General features: G+C 44.9%; 1 protein-coding gene across 1 annotated transcript; it reads left to right on the top strand.

Annotated features, from left to right (window-relative positions):
- The first annotated feature begins 100 nt into the window (after positions 1 to 100).
- tbc1d16 (TBC1 domain family, member 16) lies at positions 101 to 21,184 on the top strand. The gene is made up of 13 exons (XM_084037880.1): positions 101 to 322; positions 3,852 to 4,064; positions 4,883 to 5,045; positions 5,381 to 5,680; positions 11,191 to 11,385; positions 11,609 to 11,756; positions 11,882 to 12,046; positions 12,631 to 12,779; positions 14,792 to 14,926; positions 15,825 to 16,011; positions 16,493 to 16,672; positions 17,646 to 17,792; positions 18,391 to 21,184. Exons 2-13 carry the CDS (start codon positions 3,884 to 3,886, stop codon positions 18,682 to 18,684), a joined length of 2,244 nt encoding a protein of 747 aa, XP_083894006.1. The 5' UTR covers positions 101 to 322; positions 3,852 to 3,883; the 3' UTR covers positions 18,685 to 21,184.
- The last annotated feature ends 4,142 nt before the right edge of the window (positions 21,185 to 25,326 follow it).

Below are 25,326 nucleotides of genomic sequence, written 5' to 3'. Positions count from 1 at the left end.
GTATTTATAGGAAACAAGAAAAGTTACAAAATAAAGGCCCTTAAAGCACCAGCACCGTGTTCGTCAAGAGGTAGCGGGTTTACTTTGAAAGTTCCCACCGGAAGTGTATTTTTTTCCCTGTGGCAAGATCAGCAGCCGAACGTGTGGTGTCACTGTTGGAAAACACGGGGATACAAACAAGACTACACTCCGCAGTAGGCGAGCTAAATCCGGGGGAGAAAGGTGGTGAAACGCCGCCGGTACATGCTGCTCGGGTCGGCGGCCGCCCGGTGAGATGGACGTCCGGCGGCGTGGGGTGTAGACTTCTTCGGCGGGACCGAAGGTAAGACCTCAACCGCTTGCTCCCCCCCCCCTTTTCCTGCTGCTCATTCATTTCTCCTGCTGAAACAGGTGCATATGTGAGCCAAACCACCGAGGAAGACACGAATAACGTCGTCTTTCACCGCCGTTGGACAAACTTTAAAGTTGCCTTTTAATAGCGGACACCGTGAAATGTAACTGGCCGGCATTTCGGCCACGGTCCGGGAAGCTAAAATACAATATTAATGGTGATTAAACTCAACAAAAAACAATATTAGTGTGGGCCTGTGTGAAAACGGTGGTGTGGCGGTCGAATCCTCGTCCCGTAATCCTCTTGCTCCCCCTGTCATGCGGATGCTGCCTGTCAGTGTAATGATAGCTGATGGAGCCCCCGACATCACGGCACGCCTCAGGCAGGGTAACATGCTGGGGCGTCGGTCCGGCCACAGGCACCGCCAGGACGGCCAGAGGCCACCTTCAACCGGCCTGTTCACTGCACGGGTCTCCCACAAACACCCTTCACTCTCCTGCACACTGCAATCCAGTGCAATACATCATGACTGCCCATGTGAAGGATTGCATTATTACGAAAAGGTGTCTTAACTCTCCATATATTAATATTATGAATAATAATATTTGAGTTTTAAAAGATCTATTGGCTGATATACATGTTTATTAATTAATATGTACCATAAGCAAACTATTTTGTCAATGATTTAATTTTTGAAAAATAAACGTATATTAATGTTATGGTGTTATATATGGCATTTTTGCCATGCCAATATCGATGTAACTAAGGTGAGTTTATATCTATACACACAAATTATTCATCAGGTATATTGTGTAGAATAATTTATGGCAATAAGTTCAAGCACAATTTAACACTTTTCTTAGAACAGAAGTATGTAATCAACCGAAAGGCCCGCGGTGTATCATTTTACCACATGAAACTCGTTAAAAGTCTTCTCCTGAAAGATAAATATATGTTTTTATGCTTTCCACACTCCCACTAAGTCACGCCTTTTCAGAGATGGCAAAGAAGCTTGTTTTTCAGGCTACTTTGTGGTCCCCTTTCAGCTGCGGGCATGTTAGTATACAGTGCAGATGTAAAGGGCTTTTCAGTATCGGTCCCGCTATTCAAATGTCAACATGACAGCTTAATTAATTCAGCCCAGAGGTGAGAAGCTCAGACCAAGGCATCTTCTATTGCAACTACATTTCCATGGTGTAGGTTTCAGGTTTTCATTAAAAGTTCTGCTTTTTTCGCAGGCGATCTGTCAAAAAAAGTGAAGTATTCTGCAGGTCACTGTGAGACTAAACTAGGCTTAGGGTGTCCCGAGGACGTGATTAATTTGATAAAATGGTGAAAGGTCAGATAGGACAGGCGGCATGTGAGCACACCGAGTTGTTGACAGCATAAAAGATGAAGTGAGAAGAGAGCAGTGAGGGGACTAGACTGAACCAGCACTATCAATCTGACCCGAGTGGCCCCGTAATCACACACAGACCAAAATAGCCACCGGAGAGCTGCACCTTTTATTGCTGCTGTTGTGAGGCTACTAACAGCTGTGTGTCATGTTTAACATCCCACCCGGTCATTATGTTCAGGTAGCGAGCATTTCAAGAGTGTGTGTGTGTGTGTGTGTGTGTGTGTGTGTGTGTGTGTGTGTGTGTGTGTGTGTGTGTGTGTGTGTGTGTGTGTGTGTGTGTGTGTGTGTGTGTGTGTGTGTGTGTGTGTGTGTGACGGTGTGTGTGACGGTGTGTGTGACGGTGTGTGTGTGTGTGACGGTGTGTGTGTGTGTGTGACGGCGCAGCGAGATGATGTAGAAACTGCTTTGGTCCATTCCGGCTTATCTACAAGTGGACTAGTGTACTCCTGTTTGAACGGTTATCATGCAAATAACCGATTGACAGCTGATTTTCAGAGGAATGGTGACTTTGCAAGCAAATACTCTGACCTCCTGTTTTTAGAGTAATATCCAGCACATTTGATCCTAGTGTATAAATAAACTTATGCTTTTTTTTTAACCGTTAAACACATAAAACTGGAAGTTCACTCATTAGAGTCACTCAGATCTTAGTCAACGACCAGCGCTGTCATGTTTGAGTGAATGCAAACCTATGCAGCGTTTTCCACAAACTCCTGTTTAGTTAGGCGTTCACGTGTTTACTCAGCAAACTGTGTGTACTGGCTGTTCCGTTAGCAGTTAACCAGTAGCTGAACACACTGTCCAAAGCAACAATCACAGTGAGCAAAGTGTTTTTCCCCACTGGGGCGGTGTTCAAAATCCCATACCATCATACTTCATACTAAGTGACCGTAGTCACCGAGCATGCCGTGGACAGACGGACACAACACATGACTCACTTACACTTGTTGTTTGCATGAAATAATTAGTTGACAGACTATCTGGTTTCAATTAATTGTTTCAAGTAAAAGATTTAAAATTTGAATCGTTTTTTTCATTACATTTGACTTTATGAATCTGTTCATCAAAAAAAGATGATGAAAATGATTTAGTTGCAATATTATTGACACCTGCAAGAACAGAGAAGGTAATTCAACCTTCCAACCCTTTTATTTTTTTAACAAGATGTCCTGCGTTAATGGTAACCCCCCCTGTAGAGGATACAGTAAGCATCCTCTACGAGGTCATGCCTGGATTCTGTGCCAGCGGGCTTCCTGTCTGGGGCCTGGCATGGCAGGAAGTGGGGGTGCCTGCGTAATCAGACGGAGGTAAACATGCCCGGTGAGGAAAAAGGAGGGAACATTCCTCAGATGGAGTGGAGGGGGAACGCATGTCAGTGGTTACGCAAAACGAAGTGGGTCCAAGGATACCGATACACAACGCAAAGAGAAAGAAAGGGAATCAATGAGATTGTCAATTCTATGTGAGTTGATCAAACGGGAAGAAAAATGAGCTTTTACTCTTCTTTGAGCCTTGAAAAGTAAGATTCATTCAAGCCTTTTTCAGAAGAAGAAAGCTCTCACGAAGCGGCGCACCGTGCCTCAACATCAGAAAGACTTTCTCTCTCTGAAGTGAAAACTGTTGATGTGACACGCTGATCCCAATCCAGTGCTGTCGACGACATCTGTTGGGTTGATGATCCCGGCTTGAAATTTCACACGGATGGAGCGGAGTGTGTTTGCACATGTCTTTGTGTGTGTGTGTACAGAACTGTGTGTGTTGTTTACAGAAGGTGGGACCCGTTCTGCTACACACTATAGCCACAGATCTGGCGGAGGTGTTTGTGTTAGAGGGTGCAGGCGCCTGCAAAGAAAGTGTAGCAGAGGGAAATGCTGAACAAGTAGAGGGGGGGGGGATCGTGGGGTTGAGCGCTGCACTGAGGACACTGCAGTAAATGCAGGTGACGGAGGAGGTGAAGTGTAGGTGAGGAGGGTGTGTGCAGTCTTATCCTGTAGTGCCAAGCTGTGTCACACCGAAAAAAAAATGTACCTGACTTTCATTTTTCCTTTTTTTGTCACCTATGTCTGCCGCTCGACCTCCCTCCTCCGCCTAAAATTCCCTTTTCTCCTCCCAAATGTGCAGACGATGGGCTCAGTGTCCCGGTGCCTGAGGAGATGTCTCTGGGTCGGCTCCTGCGGCGCGCCTCCTCCAAGGCCTCCGACCTCCTGACCTTTAACCCCGGGGCGGGGGGCTCGTCACTGCGCTCGGGCTTGGATGGCGAGATCATCTTCTCCAAAAACAATGTCTGCGTGCACCCCGCAGAGCCGCTGCCCGGCCTGGCAGAGCACCACCCAGGTGAGGCTGGACCGAGGGCGTGTGAATGGAGATGTGGGGAGAACCAATGAGGCCAGCTTCCCTTTCTGCTCATTAATGCCGGCTTCCTTCAAGGAGCAATATGTGACATGTAGATCATTAATACGGCAGCAAACAACAGTTTGCTATAGAAAGATATGGAGCGTCTTCCTGAACTGAGAATGTGGATGCTCTCCCTCTGTGTGTGTTGTTGTGTCTTCTCCTTGCTTTGTTGAGTCTAAATGTATAGCTCCTTTCAACAACAAGGTGTTTCAAATGTGTAAGACATAAAAAGGTATTAAGACATAAAGTGTAAAGACATTAATGAAACAATAGTAAAGTATAAGTTTTCTTAAAGCTAAGATCTGAAACACATTGTACAGCTGTTGGCCAGATGTCCTGCTGTCGGCATTTTACTGGCTTTTATAGAGCGATTCACCTTTTACTTCTAAATCTCTGTAAACGCACGATATTCCTCCTGCCGAGTCTGCTGTAACACAGACTCAAATATGTTTACCTCGGTGAACCAACCTTATGTCTGCATGTGAAGGATGTGTGAGTCTGGCCTTTTAAAAATGTGAGCATTAGTTGCCTGTGTGGCCGGTTTGTCCTGGTATGAATACTAACCGCATTTCCTTAATTTCTCCATCTCTTATCTCCTGTCATCCTCCTTATTCACCTCTCAGGGTGTGTCGTCATCTCTTTGTGCGTTAATCTCCTCTCAGGTTTCATGTTTGTCTTTGTGTTGCAGCTGCTTGCTACTTTAAAAAAAAAACACAAGAAAAAAAGGACTAGCCATTGTGTCATGTCGCCCCCTGCAGGCTACTTGTGCGTGCACACGGAGAAGGACGACAGCCTCGGCACCACTCTGATTCTGACCTGGGTGCCCAACTCGCGCATCCAGAAGCAGGATGAGGAGGCGCTGCGCTTCATCACGCCGGAGAGCTCCCCTGTGCGCAGGAATGCGCGGCGGCGAGGTCGACGGTAGGAAAGCCACTTCTTAAGTGACACGAGAGGGTCAAACTACAGTACAGTTAAAGGCAGAATAAGACATTTTTGTTTTGTTATAAATGGTAAAATGAACTGAAAGCACACTGTGAAAAGTTTAAAACTCTAAGAGGGAAAACACAGACAACTGCAAGGCTAGAGTCGCCCCCTGCTGGCCATTAGAAAGAAGGCAAGTTTAAGGCACTTGCGCATTTGCCGCCTGTATTGTAATGATAATCAATGATTTCTTAGCTATAATAAATATATAATTTATCTTAAGAACTCTCCTGAATACGTCACTGATGGTGTTTTAAACCAACCGTCCCCTCCAGACCTCACTCCCGTCACCCAGCAGCTCAGGAGGAAGATGAGGATGAGGAGAGGAACATGACCAGCAACAACAGCCTGGTGGTGGAGGGTGGGGCGGATCCCTCCTCACATCAGCAGCAGCAGCAGCTGCCGGCGGCAGGCGAGGAGGGCGACGAGGGCTCCTGCGAGCTGTCGGACGAAGTGAGTCGGGACAGCACCATGGGTTCGGACTCGGACACGTTCTCCTCGCCGTTCTGCCTGTCGCCCGTCAGCGAGGCGCTCTGTGAAAGCAGCGGCTCCGTCTTCCTGGACAGTGAGAGCAGGTCAGTCGAGTCGGTTGAAATGGGCTTCGTTCATCTGTATTGTGATTTTTACACACTGGGATTATTCTCTTTTGTCATTTATTGGAGGGAAATAACTTTATTAAAGTTAAGATATTTTTTTCCACATACTATCAAAAGTGAGGATGTTTTGGGCACCCTGGTAGCTGAATAGTTAACGTGCCACTATATTACCAGTGTCACCTTGGACATTTGATGGATGCCTCTATAGCTTTTCAGTGGAGAAAAAGCTCTTATTTAAAAAAAAAAAAGAAGCCTTTTAATTGCTCTGAAATGGTCACAAAAATGTCATTTGTAGGTGAGAATACCTTTTTAATAAGGCTGTCTTTGCATTGGTTCATTTTCCATTCCGGTGTTTTTGTAATTTGTGGTGTTGGTGTTGAGTTTGCTTTTGTGATCGGTACTCCTCTTATCCAGTGTGATTTTCCCACCCTTTTTTTCATTTTTTTAACTACCAGCAATTTATGCAGCACCTACCTGGTGTCTGCGTACCTCTTTAAGTTGCCTTGGAAATTAATTCAAGTACCACATTAGCTTTGAACGGTATGCAGCCAGCTGTTCCAGTCCAGCATTTAGTGCTTTGAGCACGATGTGTATTTAATATCCCAGCTATCTCTCCGTCGGGTTCTGGTCTGGAGCATTTTAGGGTTTAATTGTTTTCGATGTTCAAGAGGTTCAAGAGCACGGTTAATTGCTAATTGTTTCTGAATTAAATAATAACAGTCATTGTCGGGCCTTTTCAAAGATGATGCTGGGCAAAGTGAATCCACAACCAGGCCCATAGACAGAATTTTTGGAATATTAAAGGAATACTTCACCCATTTTCATTAAGCTGTGTATGGTTAGAAACCTGGTAGTAGTTTTGAATCGTCGTGCATCATTTCCTCATTTTCCCCAGAGATGGGAGATCTCCGTATTTCTATTCTGAAAAACAGCCTCCGATGACGCAAATATTTTACGTCATCGGAGGCTGCTTTGGTTAGAGGGGGTAAGACTACAAGACTAGTACCTCATGTTTCCCACCTGCTTATAGGGGGCGGGACCAGGGGCGCAACTACCCAGTGTCAGAGGGGTATACAGCAACAATTTTGTGGTGTGGTTGGTTAAGCTCTGCTCCCTGACCCCGGAGGCCAGGGATCGATATCCAGGCAAAGCGCGTCTGTAGGGACCAAGGGGCAGAGGAAAAGGGTGCACCGGCTGCTGCCCAAGATGTGGATAAGATGAGCTGTGCATTGTGGGAGTTGTTGTCTTCCATCCACACGCCCAAAAAGTCAGTCTGCCTTTTCTCGGTCAAGAAGGCACCAAATTATTTTACATTTTGACTACATATATGACCCACTTTCAATACAGATTTCCTCTGGTGAAGTATTCCTTTAAGGTCCGAGCCCTCTCAATGCACCTCCACCTCAGAAAATCCAAATGGACATAATAAGGACACAAAAATTATTTGAGGCCTGACTAGTATTATGACATTTTATGCATTTTCTACTTGAAAGGAAACATTTAAGTTGACAGTATGATTTGATCAGACATAAAACACCCTCTTGTTTAGTTTTTTTTAATGCATAGTTACTTTTGTTTGGCATGAAAGCAATCAACTTTAAATATATTGGGAGAAAAACATGGAATATGCCTGCAAAATACATAGTGCATGCAAGTTGTTACCGCCCTAGTAAAGCACCCCCAGGTTGCTTTCAAAAGCCAATTAATTACATAGCGGACATGACTTCAGTGCAAATATATACAGTAGTGGTCTCTAGTGAGAGAAAGGGTTATGTTGGGTTATTCTTAGCAAACTGATGTAGGGATTATAGCAGAAATATAAATCCTCCAAAGTGTGCTGTAAAATAATGTAAGGGTTGTTTTCATTCAGTTACCCTAATCTACCACAAGGTGGAGCCAAAAATAAAAGAATTGCTTTCACAAGGAACAATTTTCACTGAGGCCACATGGTGGCTTCCTGCACTGCCTGTGAATGTGCCTCGGGGAGTGGAAGCAGGTAGATGCTTTCAAGTAGGAGGCATGAAACGATATATCGAAGCTCCAGACTCGGTCACTGAAAGCCGCTCTCAAGCTGAATGTTTTATAATGTTACAGATGGCCTTAAATCCCACCAAACCCAGACCCTCAGTGCTCCCAGAGAGGGTTCCCTTAATCAAGCAAGCCATCTGGACAGTGATCGTGTCGCCGCTTGGACCTCGCGGCCGTTTGACTTTATGATTCCCTCCGTGGTTGTCTCTCCTCACGCAGCTATTTGGCCCGACATGTCGCCCAGACCGCGTGAGCTGGTGTCTGTGTGTCATTGCACAGAGAGAGTGAGTCAGTGTGTGTGTTTAGGCCTTTTTAACCACTCTCAGACCCCAGCTCGCTGTAAGTGCAGTCAGTGTGTGACTTGGCAGCGCTCACTGTTTCACAGCTTCTAACCTTTACTCTGTCCTTCTCGTCCTCCATTACTCTGTGCCGTTAGTGTGTCTCTCTGGCTCTCCTATCTATCCTTTCCTATGTTTTTACCCCCCCGTCCGTCCCTTCCTCCCACCCTTGTTTTTTTGGTTGCATCCTTTCCTCTTGCTCATTCTTTATCAGCTTTTCTCAATATTGTTTCTTTCTGTGTTGCCCACCTCTCAAATATCTTCTCCCCCTCTTCCTCCCCTTTCCCTTACCAAAGTCTGTGTGAAGCCCTTTGAATCCCAGTGCTCCCGGGGTTGTTGTGCTGGGCTGAATGTCAGCTCTCCGGATTAGAGGACTGAAGAGAGCGGAGTTGCAGCCAAAACCCTGGAACCCACTCAATCTCTCTTTCTCTCACTCTTGCTTTAATTGACACTGTTAAGGGGCCAGGAACTGGAAACATGTCACTTGGAATCATTCAAAGAGAAAGCACCACGTATGGGAGTGCGAGAGAGGATGAAAAGGTGGGGGGGAGAGAGAGGAGAGTGGTGGGAGAGAGGGTGAAAAAGAGAGAAATCCACAGCAATCTCCGTCAAGCGTCTTAACAAGTTCCTTTCAAGTTTAACAGTAGTTTATGAAACCGCCGTTGTCTGTCGATGTGCCGCCTTGAGGCTTTGCTTGCAGAATTTAAACACATGATAATGTCTTAGATAAGCGGTTTCCAGTGTTTTCAGCTGAGCAATCATTTATCGCCGGTTACCTTCTGTATGTCCACCAGTCGGGATTATCATTTAATTCACATGTAATCGTTTTTAGAGGAAATAGAATCACATTTCAAGATGTTAAAGAAAGAAATACAAATATTTAGAAGTATGAGAAATACCTTTTATTGGACTCCCTCCCTTGGAATGTATTGTTTTACAGCATTAAAGGGACTGTTCATCCCAAAATCAGAAATACACGTTTTCCCTTTTAACCTAATTTATCATCTAGAAAATCTGCTCCCAAGGCCTGCTGGTTATCTTTAGTAGCCACTGATTGACAGGAAAACACCCTTATAAAAAAAACGATCCGAACAGGAGATCTAAATGCTTTACAAATAATAATACAAAATGAGTTAAACAGAATCAATAAAAGAAAATAAAAAGTGGGGTAACCGCAGGACTCCTCACATTTATCTTGCAGCCCCTGATTTAAATGTATGCTGTGATCTGATCTCAAGATTCATAAATAAGACAAAAACAAAAAAAATAACGTCAGATGTTTTTCTCCGAACTCCAAACTGTTCACTTTCCTGTGTGGGCGAGAACCCACTTCACCCGTAGCCCTCCCCTCGTCCCTCCAAGGATTAGTTGAAGGGCCTGGGAGTCCCTGGAGGCCCGTAGCATTGGTCCTGGTTCTCAGGGTGACCTGGCAGCGCCTTCCCCCAGGGCAAAGGGAGGAGAGGTGTTATGAAGGGCCTCGGGGCAGTTTTATCTCCACCTGGCCCTGGTGGGACATGCTGCTTGTGGCAAAACACCTTGTTTACATAACGTACACGTGTACAGTTTATGGCTGGATCCGCGTTTTAATGCCACGAATCACATGCTTCCTCCCCACATATGTACACTTTTATTCATATGCAGAGAAATACATGTAATAGGAATGAAGGAAACGGGCTCACAGGCCTTGTTAACACGGCGGAGCTTGACAGCCATTGGAGTTATAAAACGGCGAGTACAGTGTCTCGTAGTCCACGGTCTGGTTTGGTGGTGTGATACACGAGACCCGAGAGCAATAAATCAGCAGATAGCAGAGGAAGCTGTGCAGCTTGGATTGATCAGCCTTGTTATTTCCCCATCTGCTTACGGGGAAATGATTAGCCAGACCTGATTGATTCAGGGTGTAAGAGATTAGACTTGGGCCTGCCTCGGCTTTTCAAAGGAACACCAACACGCCGCTTTTGTGTTCACCTGTAAAATTGTTCCCTGTGTTAAATTACAAAAAGGATATTTTTATATTGACACATTAATTCATACGCAAAAAAAACAGCTCTTGTATCATTTTTTTTAAATATATATGAACACATTTTTACAAATGATTTAGATAAGTGTCTTTGGTAGTAAGGAAATAACTTCATGTAGACGTCTCCTTCTCAAATGTCATTGGGTTTAACACATTTCTGTGTTGGCCTGTTTCTCAGCATTAACATGTCTCGGGACGTGTTTGAGACTGCATTATGGTCATTAGCTACGGTGTGTGTGTGGCTGTCGGTGTGTGTGTGTGTGTGTGTGTGTGTGTGTGTGTGTGTGTGTGTGTGTGTGTGTGTGTGTGTGTGTGTGTGTGTGTGTGTGTGTGTGTGTGTGTGTGTGTGTGTGTGTGTGTGTGTGTGTGTCGGTGTGTCGGTGTGTGTCGGTGTGTGTGTGTGTGTGTGTGTGTGTGTGTTAAAGAGGGAGAGAGGAAGACATTGAACATGCCAGCCACTGATTCTTTTGATTGGAAAAACTTGTGTGTGTGTGTGAGGTGCGTTTGTGTTGGCCACATACACAACTTGGTCAGTTCTTTGTTTTGTCGTCTGCGTGTGTTTCTCTGTACATAAGTGTGTAGTGTGTGATTGTGTGTCTCCTGCTGCAGCAGAGGAACCCTCAGCTCAGGTTTCAGTGCCGGGAACAACATGCTGGCCATGGGGGAATGACAGGGGAAATTGGACGGCAGACAGTGTGATTTGTGTGTGTACAGATTTCCTTGTGTTTGAGTGTGTGTGTGTGTGTGTGTCCTCAGAAGCCTCCATGCATTCCTGCCATTCTCAGCCTCTTGGTGGAACCATACTGAGACACAAAACAACAGGGCAGAACTGACCTATAAGGCTGTACAATTATCACCGGGCTAAACATTGCTGGCCGCTGTGTACATGGTATTTATTATTAATGTTCCACGTAGAAGAATGGCTCCGTTTCTGAATGAGAGGAGCAGGAAAGGAGAGGTTTTTTCTTCCTGTGGAAGGGATCAGTCTCATTCCTTTTGATTCAATGGAAAACATGACTCAGTGCCCTTTAGAACAGTCAAGCTAAAAAAATTCATTCACAAAAAACGTAATCTTTTTTTCTTCCGTTTCTTCTTTTTGTCAGGGAGCTGTGCGAGGAGTCCATGACCCACTCTGCGAGCTCCGCCTCTAGCCTGGACAGCCACGCCCCCTCAGAGAGTGGCGGCCAGTCGCACGGCGCGCGGTGGGAGGAGCAACAGAAGGTGCTGGCTCTGGAGCAGCTGTGTGGCGTTTTCAGGGTGGACCTGGGTCACATGAGGTCGCTGAGACTCTTCTTCAGGTCAGCGTAAAGGTCACTGGGAGGTCACCATGTCGTGGTACTGTGCCTCACCATGTGCTTTAGCTTTTTGTTTTATGGTAATTAATGGGAAATGAGTTGTGGATACGATTAGGAATAAGTTAAGTGAGTGAAAATTGTTTACGCCTGCTTTAATAAACACATTCCTTCAAATTTCCTTCGCAAATCTTAATGCTCGTCATCATCTTTTATTACGCCGTTGCAGCGATGAGGCTTGCACCAGTGGCCAGCTGGTGATTGCCAGCCGAGAGAGCCAATATAAGATCCTCCACTTCCATCATGCTGGTCTGGATAAGCTGTCCGAGGTCTTCCAACAGTGGAAATGCTGCAGGGAAACTCAGCTTAAAGACCAGGTCGGGTTGCAATCCAGAATCCTGTTTGGCAGCTTGTTTTTATTTGAGAAACGAAGGAATTTTTTCAGCTTTTCTTTTCCTAGTTTTCTAATCAAATGTTCATTCTGTGCCCACATTTCTTTCAGGTGTCAGATGAGAAATCCTGCATGCAGTTTTCCATTCAGAGGCCCACCCTGCCGTCGTCGGAGTCCCACCCAGAGGAGAAGCTCTATAGGCGGCTGGATGTCACCACCTGGCTACGTCACCTCAACCACAGTGGGCAGGTGGAGGAGGAGTACAAGCTGCGCAAGGTATGTGCATGTGCATGTTTTTACGATCCCTGTGGGATCCTTTTGAAAAAAGTCCCACCCGCTGTTACACAGTCAGGCCTCACATTTTCTTGGCTCTCAGTCACACATACTGACAATCATTTTGAAAGTGAAGTCCTCGGTGTATAACTTTCAGTGTGAATCAGCACCTACAGACTGTAACTAATGAGAGGGGAGGTCTTGGCCACTGCCCCCCCCCCTGAGAGTCATCTGAGCTCTCTGAGATTGACTCACTTGTGGGTTTTACCATCCTGCTGAAATGACTCAGTGGCAGTTAGAATGTGTGCAAGAACATTTCCTCTGTAAACACACAGATGCAGGAACAGAAGAGCACTGTTTTTGCTGGAAGTGCAGAGTATACAGTGTTTGTGTGGGTTTTGTTTTTTTTAGGAGTTTCGGTTTTGCAGCCCTCGTGAAATAACACATCTGTAGTTCAGCAAGCAGATGGTGTCATCTGCACCGTTGGCTGCACAGTTTGATGTGTTCTCACCATAAAAGCGATCCCTCACTGCACGCCTTCCAACCCCCGTTTTGCCGTTTTGTGTTCACCTCCCACTCTCCGCCAGGCCATCTTCTTCGGCGGCATCGACCCATCCATCCGTGGCGAGGTGTGGCCCTTCCTGCTGCACTACTACAGCTATGACTCCGCCTCTCAGGAGAGGGAGGCCTGGAGGCTGCAGAAACGCACCCACTATCACGACATCCAGCAGAGGAGGTGGGGAACGACGTAGATGTGTGTTTGATTTCATGGCCGCAAGGTGAAAAAGTTATTTCAAGGTTTAAACTGTCACGTGTGCGGCAGCCGGTCAAACATTAAAGCATACGCGAGTCTGTTGTCTCTGCTCGTCGCAGGCGCTGAGCAATCAATAGGCACAATCAGGGAAGTGTTAAAGGGAGGTGCCGGGTGTGAAATAAAAGGTCTCTGGAGAGAAAACATGTCAGCGGTTATCAGATCAAAAAACCCATCCCTGAGTCTTTATTTGTCTCCACACCTTCTACGTCTCTGAGTGTAATGAATATGATAATTGGACAGGTTTGGCCTATTAACATTTCGAGTACGTCAGAAGGTCTTTTCCAAGTCAGGTAATTAGAGCCCTTGTTCTGGTTCTGATATGGATTCCTTTAAAGACCATTTTGACTAGAGCGCCCCCACCCCCCACCCCGGGGCCACCGGTTGATCATTAGGAGCAAGGATACATGTCTGTGGTTTTGTTCCTCGCCTCCTACCCTCGCCTCCTTCCCTCGGCTGTGATAACGAAGCAGCTGCAGAGGGGAAGCAGCGCAGCTGTAACAACTGCAGACATCATGGGGAAAAGTGACAGTGAAGGCTATTTATTTTATTGTCATTGTGGGAAAACTGCTGCTGAATGGCTGCCTTTAGATGAGAACCTTTTTATTCTTTAGTTCATATAATATTCATAGTGTTCCACTGTAATTAAGAACAGAAAAAGATAAATAAAACCTACAAATACACACACAGAGAACATAAAAAACAACCCTATATAGTTCATACGGTTGTGCATAAGCTGGCTTTCTTAATCACAAAGTATGCAGTTGGTTGGGCTCTATTTCATGTAATGCATGAAGAATATCCATATTTTTCGGCCCTTAGATAATCTTTCTTGCAAGTGTGCAAGTCAAGTTTTTTTTGTTGGTAATACATTTTTAATTATCATGTGACTACATGCTCAATGCAGGAAAGTGTCCTTTCTGGCTGCTTTGAAGAGGAAGTGCTTATATTTCCTTTTTGGTGCACCAGTGACTAAAATTCTAACGAACCCTATTTTTTTATTTTTTTTATTCAGAGAAGAGAACAATCACTTCTCTCTTGGCAGTAACATTCTCTTTGTTCATTAATCCACTTTTGCAGAAACGAGATATCTGCAAAATGTCATCTGACCAATTAGCCAAATCTTAGGATATTCTGTGTACAAAACGGCGGCGAAGCTCGAAAAAGGAAGTGTTTTGAGTGGATTAATTGCTTAATTGTCTCAGGTTTAAACATCTTTCAGTGAGGAATACATTTCAACTAACTCTATATGCTATATGAAATAAAATGAGTAGAAATAAACCCAGGGTAGTGGTAAAGTCTAAAACCTTTATGTTCCTTCTAAATATTTAAGCTATATTCTTGCTTCAGCCACATAAACACGTAGAAGCCCTGAGTAGCGTGGTTGAGAGAGTTGAGATGAGACCGGCTCCAAACACACAGTCGCACTGAAACTAAACAGTTGCGTGGCGTTGCATCAGGTGTGCGCTCACTATTCCTGGTGGGCCCGCGTCGAAAACAAACAGTGTTAATTAAATCCCCGCTGCTTGTTAGGACTTGGGTACATTAGTGCCATGCACAGAGTACACTGCTAATATAGTCCCTACCATTTAGAGGCATAGACGGGGGGGTTTATGGTCGTGGTATTATCCCCGGTGGAGCACTTGATGGTGAAATACCCTTTCAGTCCACTGCTTGCCCACCCCCACGTTTTTTTCTCTTTTTTTTTTTTTACTCATTTGCAGCTAACCATTAGCGCTTTACACCAGAGTAACATTTGAGGTAAAGATTATTTGATAACGATACATTTTCCCTTAATTTCCTTAGAGATTGTGGAGAAGAAACTTTCTTAACTTTCTTCATTTTTAATCTGTTGTGATTGAATCCTAAAACTTTTTTTTTTTTCTGCATGTATCTCAATTTTCCCTTTCCTCTCGTCACCTGTGTGTATTTTTCAGATTGTCCATGAGCCCCGAGGAGCACAGCGAGTTCTGGAGAAAGGTCCAATTCACAGTGGATAAAGACGTGGTGAGAACAGACCGCAGCAACCACTTCTTCAGAGGAGAGAATAACCCAAATGTGGAGATCATGAGGTCAGACCACTCTCTTCTTTTATTTTTTTTTATTTTTTTGTCCCGCCCACACACTCCAGATCTCTATCTCGGTCTCGTTCGCCCTCACCTTCTCTCAATCCATGCTCATCATTCCCAATCCTCAGGCCGAGGCATACCTACTCATTTCATATTCTGAACCCTGAGGGAGCCGCAAATGAGTTTCATGCTTTATTGACTCTGACTAAGCCGTCGAGCACTTTTGATGCATACTCAGAGCTAATGGCTTTCTAAACGAGGAGCAGGAGGATTTAAATAGCATATTAGTTTAGTGACTCTCACCGAAGCTCCTGGTGTTTGTCTACGTATTATATGACCTGGACCAGGGCGGTCCACATGCGATCCTCATGCTCCTTCGGTCATCTCACATCTATTGTGCTGCATGTCTGCTTCCCGAAAACCTCACAGTTTCCCCAATGACATCTATTTTTACTGTTGCTATTCCACTGATAACAATAAAAAAAAAGGGGTCCTCAGGGTTTTGCCTTTGTTTTACAGTCCTTACTAATGCATGAGGAGTGCCAGGGAAGTTTACTTCAAAGTGGTACCCATATGCAAAAAAAAAAAGGGGGGGGGGGGGGGAGACAAGAAAGATCATTAATTAGCTCCCTGGTTACCAGAGGAGTTGGCATAGCAACCGCTTAAGCAGGGCTTCTCATGTTTTTCTGGGCATTACCGGCAATGCTGAAACACATGTTGGATCATTCAGTGTTTGGGCGGGACCCTACTTTTTAGTGGTTTGGCTGGGCTGCAGGGTCGTGAACATTTATATATAAGAAACGCCAACAAAAAAAATAAATAAAGAAGGCTGTTCATGACACTCTGTTGCTATATTGTATTAGATGTTCTGTTTTGTGTTTCGTGGCTGTTCTTGACCCAGGCGGATTCTGCTCAACTATGCAGTGTTTAATCCCGACATGGGTTACTGCCAGGGCATGTCTGACCTGGTGGCCCCCCTGCTCACCGAAATCCAGGACGAAAGCGACACCTTCTGGTGCTTCGTCGGCCTCATGGAGAACACCATCTTCATCAGCTCACCGCGTGATGAAGACATGGAGAGGCAGCTGGTAAGATGTGCAGGCAAATATCAGGGGGATATGATCCAATGCACACACTGTCCAAATCTCAACAACTCATAGTGTGGTTGATCCAACATCCTGGTGGGAAGTCTTCTCTTCAGAGTTTTGGTGTAAATCAAGTGTGTTACACAGATTTTACACCGTCATCGGGGGGAAGAGTTGATTTCCTGACTTCTGTTTTCTCAACAATGTGGTTTCCTAAACCAGATGCTGCTTCATAGTGGACACAAATGTTACACCCCAAATACGTACATGTCCAAATGTCACCTGTGTACGTAGGGCTGGGCAAAAACATATATTACAATATCCAAAATCTATCCCATGCCACCATATCAATAACCTGCCCAGCCCGTTGATTTGCATGCAGCCTGGAGAAGCACAATCCCCGCCTAAGAATCCAAAAATCTCAGTGGAAACTGTTGGATTGTATTTGTGAGCCGGCGTGTGCCCTCTCTGACCCGCCTCCCAGATGTATCTGCGGGAGCTGCTGCGTCTCATGCTGCCTCGCTTCCACCAGCACCTGACCAGGCTGGGGGAGGACGGCCTCCAGCTGCTCTTCTGCCACCGCTGGATCTTGCTCTGCTTCAAGCGAGAGTTCCCCGACACCGAGGCTCTGCGCATGTGGGAGGCCTGCTGGGCACACTACCAGGTCAGGGCAAAGTCCAAACGCCTCCTTTTGCATACACAAGGTTTTTTTTTTTTGTTAGAAAAACTTTGAATAAGTGAGTGCACGGACGCGCCTGGTTGTATTCTGTTTCACTGCACCACATTGTAGATTTTTCCAGGAGGCGTGCAGAAATGCTCCGTTAACATTCTGCAATAAAGAGTCTGTGTTATCCCTTTAAAGTCTGTCGCAATCCTCCTAAATGTCCCATTACGTCTTGGTTTTGAAGGTTTTCATGGTTGAAGTCAACAGTGATTAGTGATCCTTTCAGCTGAGATTCAACACATCAAAAAAAAAACATGTTTTATATGCTTCTTTAATGTATCACAACTTTACAAATGTACGTTGCAAAAAGGAAGACAACTGTTAACAGTAATGTGGCCTTTCTTGTGCACTGCTTCAAAGATAGTGCAGCCATCAAACAAAACAAAAAAGGCACGTCTTCCTGCATCGTGTCATGTGTTCAGACTCCTGCTAGATGATCTGATCTTCAGCTACAGGTGCCGATGGAGGAGATAGCAGCAGAATGAAACCACAGTTTTGACGGTTGAATGTCACACACCAGCTGGGTCAAAAGCAACGATCCCTGATTAGTATTTGATTTTTCCGAAAAGCAGAGGTTACGTTGTATTGTGTCGCAATAGATTCTCCACTGCATCGGAAAGACAACCGATGCTTTCTTTTTTTGAACAAGCGCTTAATTCCCCTCCTAGCTTTAAGCTCACCAGATAATATACCCTCATGATTTGCATCTATTCAGGTTTCACGGTGAATTTGCATTTTGTGCATGTCTGTTCTTTGTCTCTCCTCGTTCTGTTGCAACCTTCACACTGTACCCCGCAGCAAGGGCACAACTAAATACGCAGATCTAACTGCATGCTGTCATAAATAAAAATAAAAAAAAAAGAATATTCTTGCATTTGTTTTCCCATATTGACCCGTTTCCCTCTCTTCATAGACCGACTACTTCCATCTGTTCCTGTGTGTGGCCATCATCGTTCTCTACGGGGAGGATGTGACGGAACAGCAGCTCGCCACGGACCAAATGTTGCTCCACTTCAGCAACCTCTCCATGCACATGAACGGAGAGCTGGTGCTACGCAAGGTACCGTCAATTCTCAGGGTTTCCTTGCCTTTTTTACGTCACCTGCGCACGCACCAAAGTAAAGTGCTGTCGTTCATCTTTAAATATTTTAATAATCGGTGGTTTATCATCACGCTCGTAATAATTCCTGCGTTGCATATAATTCAAGTCGGCTTGTTGTCTGATGCTGCAGCAAACGGCTCTGACAGACTGTAGCTTTGCCCCCGGAGGCCTTGAGGTGCTAAACGGGATGCCGTGCCATGCAGACGATTTATGATCTGCATCCCTGCTACTGCGTCCTCATGTTTATGGATGCTGTGTTCGTACTGCTGCAACCACAGGCAGTGAGTTCACGTTAGCATGCAGCTGGCATGAACTCCTTTTTGTTGTTGCCTGAGATTTTTGCATCCGACTGTGGAGCTTTCACGCCGCAATGCCGACCTTGACATTGTTTTGCTACCAAAGTCAAGGGTGTTCATTAATTTAAATGTTTTTAATGCGCTATGTTTGCTATCTGCAACCAACTGCTTTTCCTGACTTTTTCCGTTTTATTGTTAATCCGAATTCCCTTTCAATCTTTCACATAGTTCATCTTACCACTCTCGCCCTGCTCTTACAGGCCCGGAGCCTTCTTTACCAGTTCCGCCTGCTACCCAGAATCCCATGCAGCCTGCATGACCTTTGTAAACTGTGTGGCCCGGGGATGTGGGACAGCCGCTACATCCCCACGGTGGAGTGTTCGGGTGAACACCCAGACTCACAGAGCTGCCCCTATGGCGGCACCTCCACCCCCCAGCCCTCCTCGCCCTCCCTGTCCTCCACACCATCACCAAACCCCGCCCCCACGCCTCCACCGGAGGGCAAGAAAGGCTCCAAAGCCCGGGATATTTTCACCTTCCGGAAACAGTCCTGAGGCGAAGGCTGTGGGGAGCTTTGCTGGTCTTGGCTCACGTTGGTACGGTAAAGGTCTGGATCCATCTGCTGGGATTCCTGAACTATTTGCCGCCCTCTGACTCCTCTCCCCAGAGTCCCTGCTTCTTGCTTCCCTATCTTAACGAGGATGTTGGTCACTTGATCCTTCCACAACTGTGCAACGTGGAACACTGCCTTACAAGAATGTTCTTTGCAACATTCAGCATCACATGAAGCCGCAGCGAGGACGGTTTGCTGTTGGACGGGCCAGAAGTCAAGAGGCTGCTTTCCTCGTGGGGCAGAGCGGGCAATCACCAGGCGCTCTGTTGGTCTGGAGCTACTTCAGGTCGAGTCTGCTGCTGGCTTGGCATGCTTCCAGGGGCTTTGTGGACAGGGGTCACATCAGGGTCTGAGGCAACCGGCCCGAAATCGTGCAGACTCTGACCGGGGGTCAAATGAAACTGGAGATTCATTCACAAAGACTTGAACTTTTAAAAAATGTTGCTGTGTTCTCACGATTGGAATATTTGTGTGAATATCAAATGGCGTGCATATCTCAAGTCTGAGCAGGACTTTTTTCTTTTTTTTTTTGACATCCGAAACCCTCTGTGCTAACAAAGAAGGCTGCAAATGTGATTATAATGCATTTCTTTTTTGTTTAATTTAATTTTCAAAAACAAGTGAATGTTTGTGTTTATATCAGCAGTTACAAATATTTAGCAATACTATAACCTTGCATGAGCGATTCTTGACATATAGAGGGCACGACTTGTTTGTTGGAAAAACACTCAAGCCCGGAACAGAAGTGAGAATGTGTTTACATGACAAACCCTCACCTCACGATAGGGCTCGGCTTATTTTCTCATCAGATTGTGGAAAGGAACATTTTCCTAATTTCCCTCCGTTATAATGGTGTTTCCCGACAGGCAGGAGGAAGCCAGGCTTATGTTTCCTTCTGATAAAAGTCAAACACAAACGTTCATATTACCTGATGGGCAATAGAACCATTTACACTTCACCGTTGGTAAGATACGCTGTCTGCCAAAGATTAGCAAGCATCCATCGTGTTTTTTTTATTTTATCCTGACAGAAAAATGGACAGCTTCTTGTTTTCCTTGAAGTTTTTTTTCTCCTGTGTTGCACCATGTTTAGACAGAGTTGTGAAAAATAGTCTGCACAGTCCAGCGTTCTCTCCACTTTCACCCAAAAATGAATGACACGCTATCAACACTAAGAATCAGTCCACATGAATGTATCAGTTTTTTTGGGGTTTTTTTGTGTGTGTGTGCTTATTCTCACTCAGTTGTGTGTGTGTGTGTGTGTGTGTGTGCGTGTGTGTGTGTGTGTGTAAACTGGAGTGACCTCTAAACATCTGGTAATGAGTTGGAGAACAGCCATAGACCCCCCCCCCCCCCCCCTCCCCTCCCCTCCCCTGTCCAGTCTCTTTAATTATAGCAGTCATCATGGGGAGAAAAAGGGAAGAAAAGTAACTCTTAAGAGAAAAGAAAATACGGGAGAGATGAAGAGAACGGGAGGATTTAAGCTTCCCACAGGGATATGCAGTGATCTCGCCTCTGTGATTTGCAACGTCCCAGATGTAAAGATGGTCTCCACTCTGAGGCTTTTCCTTGAGAGCTTCTGAGTGACACTCTTGGGGCTGAAAACATCTTCAAATTGCTGCTAAAATGTAACATTAAGACCTTCAATCATCCCCCCCCCCCCCCCCCCCATCCTCGCTCCATCTCTCTTGTGGTCTCTTGCTCTCTCACTCAGCGAGCAGTCTCTGCAAATGACATTCATAACTGCTCCTTTTCCCTATTAGTTATCATGTGCAGCTGCTTGCTGGAAATGCCCGCAGAGTTTGGAAGATTGGGTGGCTGCGTTGAAATGAGCAAAGTCACAGATGCATGATGGGGAATGTAATCGAAGTGTGCGTGTGCGTGCGTGCTCATGAATTTTATTCAAATCCTCATTGAAATCACTTTGTCTACACAGGCACCGTAAGTCACGAGCCTAATCAATGACTACTCCTGTAGGGGATTTGATCCGTCACCACCGAATGTACGATGTTGCTGTTGATCTCTATGATATGTTTATGTATTAATGTACACATCTCAGAGAAAAAAAAGAGCCTATTCTTCTTATTCTTGGTATTACTAAAAAACACCGGCGTACTTTCAGGAAACGGTTCTAGAACATGTTTGACCGAACAACAAAATGTAGCAAGCATGCGATTTCTAAAGGCCTTTTCTGACAATAAACGACTTCTGATTGTGATCTGATAACAAGTCAAACGATGCTGCATTTACAGAAGCGCCACCAATATTTTTCATCATTAAACATGGCTCAAGTGATAGCGGGAACTCTCTGTGTATTGTTTTGTAATTTATGAAGTTAACGTACGGAGATCAGGATGAATATTGGAAGATAACCACAATCATTTATGAAATAAAAATGAAATGCAATGATATATGCCATAATTCATGGACATTCACCCTACTTTGCAGACATAAAGATATTTTCTACTGTTTTACTGTCTATTTGTTTCTACAGTTACCAAACCTTTTTTATTTGAGAAACCAGCTAACTCAATTAAAACAAAGGAATATCAAAATATATAAGGATTCAGGAATAGCTGCAAGATTTATATTCATATTTCTAGTCTCTTTTGAAAGATAAGAAGCTTTTTATCCTATTAAATTTTTATAAGGTAATATCACCATTATAACCAAAATCCCATGCAACTGAATGCCTTCTCCTTCTCTGTACTACAACTAACAAAATACACTAAAATACATAATTTATGATGCAGTTCATGAACACATACTCAAACGGTTTCCATGTTTTGGCCATCTTCACTGTTTATATGGTGTTTACTGGGAGTTCTGCTTCAAACCACTATTTCCAACTAGCCATGTTACAAATATCATAAATCACCCCAAATATGAATAATATAATAAACACATACTGCTCAATATTCATATATGACTGAAAAGCTCCATGTTATAAAGGCAGATAGATACACGGAGGATGGAAGGACCCCCAGTGGTTTATGGGACATCAACAGATTTCGCAAACTGAATCGAATGATATAATGCTTGTTGGTGTCAGTTCTTCTGTACATCCACCAGGGGGCAATGAGCAGCAAGAGCTCCCGCGCTGCAGGTCAGTCAAACTTGACTAAGATGGCTGCTAGCTTCACGTTGACGTTGGCCCAAGCTTCGCTGCATAACTGTAAGTAACGAAAATCCACCGATAAAGTCTCCAAGCCTTGTGGAAATTTTAGAGAACACAGTTTTGCGCCGTTGTAATTTATTTTATTTAAAGTTTGACCGTGTTTCATTGCTAATAGCGGGCGCTGTGTGATGCTAGGAGCTTTAGAAAGCTTTCTAAAGAAGTTTTCTCCGGGTATGCCGGGTTTCAGTCCACCCAGAATGTCAGTTTGAAACACTTTGCCTTTAATATCTCAAACATCTCAGATCAGGAAGTTGTAAATAATGAAGCTGCCACAGGATTTGTCCCGTGCTGCTGACGTCATATGAGGAGAGTCGGAAATTCAATTCTCGGGTGAACCCTTCATTTAACATGCTACTTCCAATCTAAAGTCTCCTAAGCAGCGAGTATAAAACAAGAAACTGTTGTTTGTACCGTGCCTTCCTTTATGTATTTATGACAAATACGAGGTTTGAATTCTGCCTCGCAGGAGATTTCCAGTTTTCTGACAAACAATAAGGTCTTCCCATGAGAAAATGCACCAAAGCAGACGTGTGTGTTTCCCAGAGTTTAACCCACGGTCTTATCAGTCTCTGCTGCTTGTTGTGGCTGTTTGTGTGTGTGTGTGTGTGTGTGTGTGTGTGTGTGTGTGTGTGTGTGTGTGTGTGTGTGTGTGTGATGGCTGAGGCCTTTGACAGCGATCAACTGACTGTCACAGACAGCTGTGAAGATAGCATCAGACGCCGTCGTCGGGCGGCTGGCTCCTTGGAAGCGAAAGGAGGACCCGGGGCTGACAGTCGTCTTCGGGGAATGGGTCTGGCAGCGCAGGTATTCTGGTTAAGTCACTCAGAACCAGACCGGTTCCAAGAAAAACACAGATAGAACCCTTTTTTCTCTGGAAGACCAAAACATGCATCTGTTGGGAATCCAGACTGAACAGATGTGTGTGTGTGAGACTAATTTCTTTCTTCTCTCGGTTTAATACTCTCTATATTAACCTTGTTAATTAGTGCAAGACTTTGCCGGAATGAGTATCATGGGTTTCAGTGGGAAAATGAGTTGGGGATTATGTTAACCTGAACCCCCTAAGATCGCCCAGAGAGATGTGCTTACAATGGACCTAATCCACTGTAAGCAATTCTCTCCTGTACGTGTGCTGGTGCTGCTATCCAGAGACCCCGCTGCCTCTGATGTTGAGGTCTGCCTGCCTCCAATTACGACCCATTAGCCCCCTGATTGATGGCTTCGCTGAGGGCTAATGCCTCGCTATAGCAGAAAACGAGATAAAGGGTGGAAATGGCGATAAATGCATAAATGAATGAAATTGCCACTTCTCATCGCTCAAATCTTTGGCCTCTTTACGTCGTGAGTGACTGAGGGTTTTTTTTTTTTTTCCACACGAGGAGCTAAACGGCTGGAACATGTGGACGACGGACACGTGGATTCAGTGAACGCCATAAAAAAAACGACATCGCCCTGTTGTAAAGTCTACGGCTCGTTGAAGGCGCTTTGCTTATTTCTACACGCCGTTAGATTAGATAATTTTGAGTCATCCTTTATGATTGATTGGATCTGCGGTCCAACAGTTACTTAGAAATGAATGCATGGAAATGAAATGCCCGACCTGTTGTCCTCGGCGTGTTGCAACCGCATACTGCATGAGCACTATCAGTTACATGTGCATCACACACATCCTATTACAACACACCAGCTCTTTCTATAGTCTAACCCCCTACCAACCCTCCCCCTGTTTGGATTGCAGCCCTCCACCTCCATTCTGTGGGGCCTGGCCACTCTCCTGTCGCGAGGCCTGCATTGAACACTGGGTTATTGCCCCCTAATTATCAATTACAGGGCTCTGCTTCTACACCTGGAGCAGGCCAGGCTGGGAATGAGCTTAGCCCATTAGGATGGACCTCCGGCTGGGCTGTTTATAGAGGGGGCTGGGCTCTACCCTCTGGAGGTGTTAATGGGCTTTCTTTGGGGTACAGATAGTGTCTGATTTTTAATGCTTATTTCCAGTTTGGATGCGTGTCATCATTTGTCATTATATATCCAGAATTGACTTCTTTTATGTTCCGTTTCAAAGCTGCAAACCCTTTTTACCTCTTGACGTTCATTTCTAGAGATTCAGAGTTTATTGAATCAGATTCCAATAAAAGGGCTCCGGTATATTGCGTTACGTATAGATCAGGGAGAGATGCATTAAGAGGGGGACTCGGCCAATTTTACACATTAAAGTCAATTTAATAGTCATAAAAGGTACTGGACATCCTGAGCTTGACCAGAACATTTTGTGATGCTTTATTGCCATTTCATTGCAGCTGATAGGAAATAGTGTCGGCGACATCATATGAAACAAAAATGTAGAAAAAACACACATTGAAAACGTAATTAAAAGCATTCAACAGTTGAATTCTAATTCTAATAAATAATATGTCAATAAATAATTTGTTCTATTAGACACCCATGGGTACATATACTGTCCTATCTGGTCCATTCTGGCGAATGCAATAATAAGTAACTTCATCTAATTCAGCTCAAACTTTAGTGGTTATACATCACTGGGACCTTTTTTAAAAAAACACAATGTTCATATGCTAATTATGACAATTTCACAGAAATGATATAGTGCTGCAACATGACTGGTTGGTGGAGGCAAACAACAACAAGGTAAAGTAAAAAAAAAAAAATAGAGGAGGAAATTAAAAACCCACAAACCCATGTTGTCATTTGGCGACATGGGTTTGTCAGGAAGTCTCAACCTGCACCGCACTGATCGTGACCCTATTATGAAGAGAATCTGCCTCTTGCAAGTCCACCGCCTTTATAGAAGAACACTTTAATGCCGTGCCTTCTTCTGTACTGAGATACCGCTTCGAGGCCACGAGAATGAATCTGCTGTCTGACTTGTTGCCACGCTGCTTTGCTTATCTTCATCTTCACAAATGCTGAAAGAATGTAGAATGTAAATCTGCTTGCAGGTACTGATACCTTTACACGTACTAAGTGATCAAGTGTGACGCGCACAGATCGCTGCTCCCGTGCTCAACGTCTCTATCCTCCACCTCCCCTCTTTCTATTCATGTAAGGAGACGCAGAAATAGATCTGTCTTTTCACCCTCGAATGCAAATAGATTGACTCGGCCTCTTACCATGACAATAGTCACTCTCTCTCGTGTGCGCTCTATTCAACTGTCGGCGGCGTTTAGGTGAAGGAGTCAGCCGTGCTCTATATCATGTGGAAGATTGAAATGAAAATGAAGCATTGCATTTTTTCAGAATAGCTGCAGGCCACCGGAGGGTGGTGATTGGGGGGGGGGGGGGGGGGCTGGTAGTCGGAGGATTGAGGGTGACGGGGGTGAAGATATATGTTCTGACTCTCTGTGTATTTTTAGCGCTCACGGCTCGTTTTGAGTCGTCGCCACGC

Source organism: Eutrigla gurnardus (genome assembly GCF_963514095.1).
Source record: "Eutrigla gurnardus genome assembly, chromosome: 20".
NCBI classification, from domain to species: Eukaryota; Metazoa; Chordata; class Actinopteri; order Perciformes; family Triglidae; genus Eutrigla; species Eutrigla gurnardus.
Note: the sequence above shows the minus strand (reverse complement) of the source record. Positions and strands in the feature narration are given on the sequence as shown.